This window comes from Tasmannia lanceolata, unplaced genomic scaffold (assembly GCF_043159265.1).
Source record: "Tasmannia lanceolata isolate RefF3 unplaced genomic scaffold, GAP_Taslan_0.1 ptg000037l, whole genome shotgun sequence".
NCBI lineage: Eukaryota > Viridiplantae > Streptophyta > Magnoliopsida > Canellales > Winteraceae > Tasmannia > Tasmannia lanceolata.
This window is the reverse complement of record NW_027518714.1, coordinates 13,008,931-13,018,156: the sequence shown is the minus strand read 5'-3', so window position 1 is coordinate 13,018,156 and position 9,226 is coordinate 13,008,931. Positions and strand designations below refer to the sequence as shown.

General features: G+C 37.5%; 1 protein-coding gene across 1 annotated transcript; it reads right to left on the bottom strand.

Annotated features, from left to right (window-relative positions):
* Positions 1-2,380: 2,380 nt before the first annotated feature.
* Positions 2,381-3,271, bottom strand: LOC143861238 (polyphenol oxidase, chloroplastic-like). Its single transcript, XM_077372168.1, has one exon. The coding sequence runs from the start codon at positions 3,269-3,271 to the stop codon at positions 2,381-2,383; it is 891 nt and encodes a 296-aa protein (XP_077228283.1).
* Positions 3,272-9,226: the final 5,955 nt, after the last annotated feature.

The following is a 9,226-nucleotide window of genomic DNA, read 5'->3' as shown; positions in this document are numbered from 1 at the left end:
AACTATAAAGAATATAAAATAGTTCAATGATGAGGAAACTTATTTCAAAAGTTAATGTCCAAATAAACGAAGAATCCAGATTTCCAATATCGAGACTCCCTTATTTTATTTTATTTTGAAATGGCAAATAATATTGAATAAAAGGAGGGGCCCCGAGAAGGGTAAACCCAAGAATACAGAAAGAAAAAAGAAAAAAGAAAAAAGAAAAAGAAGAGTACAATGCAAAGGACACCTCAAGGAGTAAGATGATCAAACCATCTCAAAAAATCGCTCCCCACCCCTCTCCTAGCCAACAAATCCGCCTTCTCATTTGCGGACCTCCAAACATGGCTCAATTCAATATTTGATTCCACGATTATTTCCTCCATTTCTTCAAAAAGAGCCAAGAATCTCCAAGGAGGAACTACCCCACCCTTCAACCATCGGATCACATTTAGAGAATCCCCTTCAACAATTAAGTTCTTCAAACTATCCCTCCTAATCTTTTTCAGTACTTGAAAAGCCACTTTGACTTCCGCCTCCGTAGCATCACACTCTCCAACGTAGGAACAATGTCGATTCGGAACAAAGGTTATGAGAGATTATAAATTTATGGAACATGAATTTGAGAGCCCCAACTGTAGTTGGTTTTTTCATGGTAACCTTAAGCTTAGCACTCTTAAAAATTTCAATGAGAATGAGACTCAAAATAGATTTGGTTGAAAATTAATTTTTTTTTACAAGTATCTTGCTAAATTTTGAGAAAGAGTTGATTGTTTTCTCTTTTATGACATCAGTAATTTTGCCATGAACCACTTGAGCCAGATTTTCAATAATATCCTTCCACGGGAGTTAGAGCGATTCCAGTGATTCCATTACAAATGGGTCAGAGCGATTCCCTACTACATCTCTCCTATTGTTGTGGTCTTGGAAAGAAAATATAGTAAAAGAAGCAAGGAGCTATAGAAAAAGAGAAGATGTGCACATGAAAAAGATGAGGTGTTTTTTCTCACTTTCTCTATCTTCCCTCTCTATATTGATAACTACACCCCCTACTTATTCTCCTACCCCCTACTTGCCACTATTCTCCGAGGTAATTCCGGGCAAATCCAATGCTCGTCTCCTCCCTATTGACTTCTTATTCCACTACTCACAGAGCCTATGGCACGTATCCAAACAGAGAGTTTTTAAAGGAAGGATGAACAAGCTTTAACTGAGAAGAATTAGGAAAGGCCTTCATTAAATATTCTAGAGGGAGGACTAACAGGGGTAAGAGAGAGAAGAAGATCAAGAGAGATCTTTAAATAGTTATTTTTCCCTACGGATTTTAAATCCATAGGGAAATATTTCATATCTTTATGGGTGTTAATTTCTCCGGGAATATAGTTTTTACCTTCAGATTGCATAACAATCCGTGGAGAAAGCTTTAGATTGCATAGTAATCCTTAGAGGAAGCTTCTCATACAATAAAATAGAACGATAAAATAGGAGAGACAACCGCTTAAAACTTAGGAAGCAAGAGATTAGCAATCCAGGATTCCACATCTCTCCTCCCTTCTACTCTTTTATGAAAGTATTGAATGCTATATTAAATCATAGATTAATTAAAAAGTTGAAACCATTACCTCAAAAGAATATATATAGAATCAACTGAATAAATAACAATAGAAAACGTGGGAATTAGTAATTTCTTTGCTAGTTGTTCAGAGGTTTTCACAAAATCAGTTCCAAAAAAACAAAAATCAATCATTAAAAGACCATTCCTAGGCCTCAATTCCCTTAATTTTCTCCTAAGAAAACCCACCGAAAGAGAAGAGAAATAAAAGCACCCAGCAACAAATTCTCCAAGAGTACATCTAGAAGCTCCAATACTAGCTGGATCGTTTACTATTCATTCTGCAATAAACACATGGTTTTCGTCCAAAGCATCTCATGGGTAACTGAGAGAGAGAGAGAGAGAGAGAGAGAGAGAGAGAGAGAGAGAGAGAGAGAGAGAGAGAGAGAGAGAGAGAGAGAGAGAGAGAGAGAGAGAGAGAGAGAGAGAGAGAGAGAGAGAGAGAGAGAGAGAGAGAGAGAGAGAGAGAGAGACTTTGCATTATCTTTTACAAATTTAAGTCTACTAGGCATGAACCAACCTAACAGAGGTGGTTTCTCTTATTCATAAGGATAATCTTTTACAGATTTAAGATTACGTACGTAGGCATAAACCAACCATACAGAGGTGGTTCCTCTAATTCATAGGCAACAAACAGAAAACGACTACCATTCTAATACGGATTTACAACTGAAGACACATCACACACACACACATCTTTCTCTTATTCATCAAGGAGCTGCAAAGACAATATCTCCCACCTAACAGTAGCTTAATAAGATATATACTCTAGCATGCATGGTTTCTTCATAAACCAATCTCGATCTTAATCCCTTCAATAGTTATCTCTTCCCCCGTTCCCACTTTGGGAACTAAAATCACCTCGGGAACTAAAATCACCTCTACATCATCATCTTCTTCAGCTTCAAGGTCTTCCAAAGCTTCACCTAATGGCAATCTAAGCAGTGTTTTCAATTTCATGGGCTTTGCATGGGTATGGGGAAGACGAACGAAGCTCCCAACAAAGTTACTATACGCTGGCCCACCAAAATTCTCATCCTCGGTATTGATGTAAACATCAAATTTCACAAACTTATCCGTATTAAGCTCAATAGCCAAAACCAAAATCTCTTCCTCATTCTCTTTTTCCTCCTTACTCCTAGACTTAGTAGGCCTCTTAACAGTGGCCCTAATGATGGAGCTCAGGAGGCGCGGCTCGCTCCCAAACTCGCCCGCCTTCATCAAGGGTGCCTCTTTCTTGGGTAGGGGTGGCTTAGGGTTAAAAGGCCCCCATGGGATTTCAACATCCTGGTAACCATACTTCACTTTGGTGGGATCGAGGCAATCAGAGACCTTCACTTTGACCAATTCAGCGTTCTCATCATAGAACAAAAATGATTCATTTAAGTAATCGGGGTCGGTGAAATCTTTTCGATTCTTCCCTGGTAAGGTCTTCCATATTGTCCAAAGCCGATCAATGTTACTGTGATGAGCGAAGAAAATTGGGTCACGCGCCGCAGAATAGAGCTCCCCCATGATTTCTCCATCAATTTGATTTCGATCTCCAGTCCAATCGTGAACTATATTATGCGGCGTTTGTTCAACTGAACCGGCCCCAGGCTCCGGTTTATCGCCCGCACAATATGGTAAGCCAAAAAAGAGGGGAGCTGTTTTGGTGGCTACAACTTGTCTATGCATCGTATAGTAATATCTGAACCGGCCCCAGGCTCCGGTTTATCGCCCGCACAATATGGAAATCCGAAGTTTCAGACCGAAATTTTGGATTTTGGTGAAGACCGACACCGAAATGACACTTTTCCGAAACGGTATTTTATTTCGGCCGAAATTTCGGGCGAAATTTCATTTTTTCCAAATTTCAACCAAAAAACTTGTTTTTTATTTTATTTTATTATTTGACAGAAATTTCGGCCGAAATTTAATATCCAATAAAATAGGCTTTTCTTTGTGGGACCGGATTTCGGTCGAAAATTTGAAATTTCAGGGGTACGAAACCGGTACCGAAACCAAAATTTTAAACCATGACTCTAAGGTTTTGAATATCAAAAAGGAAACTGATATCCTCAGTCTATTTTGATAATGGCACTACTAATTTTGCAAAGACCTTTTAATTGTCATAAGTACACTAGACGGGTTGACCCAGAAGAAAAGGGTGAAATATTAATTACCTCTTGTTAATTAGTTTTTTACAACTGTTAATTTGGTTTTTTGTTAATTAGTTGTCATTTCTCATTCTAATGACCGTACTTGAATTTGAATATAGTCCCCTGTGTATAATTTTAGGGATTTGCTAGGGAATTTCGCGAAAATGCGTTTCCGTCGCTCACTTTGTTTTTTTGGGGTAAGCTGGGATCGAACCCCTGACCTGTTGGCTGAGGCAAAAGTCTGATTTTTGCCTGAGAGAGCATCATAAGACAAAATGCGCCCACACTTTTCTGCCTACAAGTCACGTTAAATTGAGGGTGCATAATCTTGCAGGGGGCGAAAAAATCATTTCCCTAATTTTATCTTATAAAAGACAATAAAATAAAATGAGACGATTTTTGCATACCCTGATTTTTGCATATAAGATAATAACGTGAATTGTGAATCACGTTACAAGGGGGGCGTATTATCCTTTAGTGGTGGTGATAAAATCATCGCCCAAAAAAAAAGAGGCATTATTAGCTCTTTGGGATTAGATGATTAGCGTGATTTATGGGCAGTCATAGCAAGGCCTATGAATTCAGATGAATCAAAAGTTAGACCAACTATAATACCTTCTCTAAAACCTGAGTATAAGCACCCTCGCAGTAGGCGCAATGAACGTTGGCTTGTTGCCAGAAATTTCGTGGGTCTGAAGCAGGGAGCTGCTTCATGAACCTCACGGCCTCGGCATATTTCTCAATCTACTCCTTACTAACAAGGTGGGCCGCAGGCCGTTCACGCATCGGCAAAGATGGGAACTCGAATTCCTTGATTTTGTGAGTGATGGGAGGGCAACAGTTGGTCTGATCACATTTCAGGAGTGGTGGAGCCTTGCAACTGGTAAAGTCCGTCGCCACCGGTGCAGCCACAGCTGAGCCGAGGGTCGCACCATACAAACCTCCCAACCCGAGGAGAACATCTCTTCTGTCTAGATTATTAAGAGATTTGTCTGGCTTTGTAGACTTTGTAATGGGTTTGTTTACTTTGTTCGGAGGTTCGTCTCTTGCACTACGAATGCAAGACGGATGATGATAGGTGGTGGTTTTTTTGAAAGGGAGAGAGGGTTTATCTTTGTGGAGAAGATAGAGGGATAGGTGGTGGAGACTAGAGTAGAGGGAGGCATTGTGGGTTTTCTTTTGATGTTTTGAAAGTTTGGGGTAATTGCAGCCGTTTAAATTGAGGGAGAGGGGAGAAGGGGTTTAATCTGGCATCCAATAATCTACCTGATGGCTGATTATATCGTCTCATCCACAGCATGTGTATGATCTTCATATATTGCGTACGAGGTTTGATTTCCAACGTTAGTGTGAAGACATTTAATTTTTGGGTTATTTACTGTTACGTGTAGAGTTGCATTATTGACATAAAAATGTCACTTGTTCAGAAAAAACGAATAAAAAATTAAAATTTTAGGACCAAAATGCCCCTCAGTATATTTATTCTGCTTCCCTTCTTCTTTTTACAGTTTAACTTTTACCCTGTTTTTAACCTAGTTGAAGTGCTTCTTCTCCGGCGAAACCTACTATTTTCTCCGGCAATACGTAAGAAGGTAAGCCTGAAATCTCATTCCCCCCCTCTCTCTCTCTCTATATTTCTATTTTTTTTTCAAAACTCCTTCTAACATCATCTCCTTCTCTCTCTCTCTCTCTCTCTCTCTCTCTCTCTCTCTCTCTCTCTCTCTCTCTCTCATTTTTTAGGGTATTCAAAGGTTTTTTTTGCTTGAAATGCACAACATTGGACCCATCAGCCTTCTGCCTCATCAAATCTTTCTCAAAAAGGGTTTCTAGATCTCCCCCTCTTCTTCTCAACGCAAAAGCAGGTACTCGAAGCCAAAACAGGATATTCGAAGCCAAAATTTACTTGCTCGAAGCAAAAAATTACTTGGTCGAAGTCAAAAATGTGTTTCCTGTAACATTCGCCGTTGTGTTTTTCGCTTCGACTAAATTTTTTTAGGCTTCGAATAACTGATTTTTTTGCTTCGACTAACATGTTTTTGGCTGCAACTAAAACTTTTGAAATCCAGTAACATTTGGAACTTTTTTCGTCTTTAACTAATATATTTTAGCTTCAAGAAATATTTGTTGGCTTCGACTATCACGTTTTGGGCTTCGACAAACTTCTTTTTTCGCTTTGACTAACACGTTTTGGCTTCGACTAAATTTTTTTTATCTTCGACTTCTTTTTTTGGCTTCAAGTAATTTTTTTTTTGCTTCAAGTAATTTTTTCTGGCTTTGAGTAATTTGTTTTTTGGCATCGACTAGTTTTTTGGCTTAAGTAAATTTTTTTTTGGCTTCGACTATCATTTTTGTTTGCTTCGACTATCATTTTTTGGATTCGACTATCATTTTTGGCTCCGAGTAACTTTTTTTTGGCTTCAACTAGCATTTTTTGGGCTTTGACTATCATTTTTGCCTTCAAATAACTTACATTTTGCTTCGAGTGACTTGCTTCTTATTTTGGCTTCGACTATCACTTTGTGGGTTTGAGCTATCGATTTTGGATTCGAGTTACATTTTTTTAGCTTCAAGTAACCTATTTTTTGGCTATGAATAACCCGTGCGAGTACCATTTTGGGTTCCACTACCCTTTTGCCTAGTGAGCGCTCTTTGGGTAACTGATTTTGGCTACAGCCACCTATTTTGGCTACAGCCACTAGAAAAGGGAAAATACTTACAAAGATAATGAGATTTTGGATATTTGGGGGAGGAAAAAGAAAATGAGAAAGGGGCGTCTCTAGAGAACTTCTTCTACCCTCTCAAGACAAATGAGCATATGCCGGAGAAATGAAGATGTTTCGCCGGAGAAGAAGGCTTCTATCGCCGGAAAATGGACCGTTTCACACAAAAAGGGTCGGAGTAAAACCTAGAAATGAAACTGTAAAACTTGAAAGTAAAAGTAAAAAAGTGTAAAAACAAAGAAGATAAAGATAAAGTAAGGTTAGGGGTATTTTCATCCTAAAAAATTATTTTTTTAATAAAATAGCATTTCTTAGAGTTTTTTCAAAAGTCAACATTTTCTCGTCATTTTTTCAAATGTCCAGCATGTAACAGTAAATAACCCTTAATTTTTTTTACAAATGTCCTTTCATCTTTAATTGTGGGAGTCCTCCAATCTACCTCTACCTTCTCTCCTTCTCTCCTTCTCCTTCTTATGCCGTCTCATCCGCCTCATGAGTATGATCTTCCTACGGGGAATTTCCAATGTTACTGTGTACAGATTGGATTTTTTTATAAATGTCTTTTCATCATTAATTGTGTGACCCCTCGAATCTAAATCTCTCGTCTCCTCCTCCTCCTTCCCATCTCTCTCTACCACCATCCTCTTTCATTCTCCTTTTTATGTCGTCTCATCCCATGAGTAAGATCTTCGTGCGGGGAATTTTCAATGTTAGCGTGTACAGGTTGAATTTTTTTTATAAATGTCTTTACATCATTAATTGTGTGACCCCTCCAATCTACATCTCTCTTGTCTCCGCCTCCTTCTTCCCATCTCTCTCTCTCTCTCTCTCACAAGGAAAATGAAGGCAACATCCCTCCTCTCTACTGTTACCTTTTTTTTATCCTTTCTATAATCTCAAACCAAAGAAATACACACTTCACTTCTCTCTATGTTTACTTTTTTTTTTTTTTAAAACCTTTCTATAATCTCGAAACAACGCAATACATACATACAATCTGACACTCATTCACACTATTCATACACAATGATTTTGCGACCCACCTCATTTTTTCATTCTTTTTTATGGTTCTATTATCCATTATTGAATAGACTAATCACAAGATCAGGAAAGTTCTAACACCCTTTTTTTTATTATTTTCATATGTACAAATTTTAATCATTGGATCCATACTTGAATGTTAAAGTACGTCATTACATGAGTAATTATTAGAATCTATTCATTTAAATTGCTATTTTTATCATTGCTTCATATATTATTTAGTAATTGATCATACGCATGCTTAATCATTTATAAATCTCTCGAATGAATTTGGTTGATATATATAAATACTTATTGAGGGTAACCATGCCAATTCCCTCTAAATTGTAGAAAGAAATTTTTTTCAAAGAAACAAAAATTTACCATCAGAAATATTTTTCTTGAAATCCAAATAGGACTCAGGGAAAATGGTAGAGGGAGGCAAAAATAGAATGCGACCTTGGACCGCAATTAATTTGTGACTATGTCTTGTTGGTTTAATCAGTGAGCTACGTTCATATAACTATCTCAATTAAAAAAAATCAAATTTTGGGTATTGGTAAATGAGATTAAACGATATAGATAGTTATCCAATGCATAAATATTCGTAAGTAGAAGGCACTATTCGTTCTCCATCCCATTCTATATTTTTTTTGTAATATGTTGCAATTATTAGCTAAGAAGGTATCTATCAAAATAACCATAAGGGCCGTTTGGATACCTTAGATTTTGTATTTGGATTTGGAATTGAGTTTTCAGTACAAAATAAATAGATCTGCCAGCTCATGTTGAGGGAGACAGAGAGAGGGAAGGGGGTAATTCCTGCTGCAGGGTAGAGGTTGAGGAGCCAAGAGGGTGAAGGAAACTGCCAGATCTGTGGATTTCCAATTTCTTATTTCCACAGCTTATTTGGAAATCTAATTTTTTTCACTGACAGTCACTGAATTGGAAATTCAAGGATTTGATCGGGATCCAAATGCCAAGCAAAATGGGTTGCCAATGTGAGAATTCCAAATCAAAATCTTCTCGGCATCCAAACGGGCCCTAAGTATTTTACTAATATGCTGTGTTGGATATTTTCAAAATAGCTTTCACATTTTAATGTTTCATTCAAAGACACTTCTTTTTGTAAATGATATTTCCATTCAAAAGACACTAGTCATGTGAAAGGATATCTTTTGCTTATTCAAAAGACATTTGTCGTTAATGGGTGCTTTCATATTGTTTTTACTTTCTATAAAAAGTGGCTAAGGTCTCATTTAACTTCTATTAGTTTAATCCATTTAGAATTATTGTTTAGGATTCCAAAAGTGTATTCTTCTTTGTCGCTTCCCATTCCATCTAAGTGTCTCATTTAAATAGATAATGAAATAAAAGTTTGAGGGCAGCTAGCAAAAAGAATTTTGTTTGGAAGATAAAGACGAACCACACATGCGCAAAAGACAAATGAGCTCGTATCCCCCACGAAATGCCGAAAAAGAAAGCTGGGGAATTGCTAAATCGTCGGTCAATTCCTATTTCTGTACATCACTCTATTTCCATCTTGTGTTTCCTACATCGATCATTTCCATCCCCACATTTTGATTATTTATCATACCAATTTGTCCCAACGTACTATTCCATGACTTATCCATTTGTCATACATGTGGCGCAACCATGTGTTATTTGGGTAATTTCTTAGTCCTTGTGTTATTTTACTGGTAAGCATGGCTTGGTTATTCGGGTCATTTCTTAATTTCTTCTGGGTTTGA

Bases quoted from the DNA above. Each gene is read 5' to 3' on its own strand.
- LOC143861238 (XM_077372168.1), bottom strand. From the start codon at position 3,271: ATGCATAGACAAGTTGTAGCCACCAAAACAGCTCCCCTCTTTTTTGGC.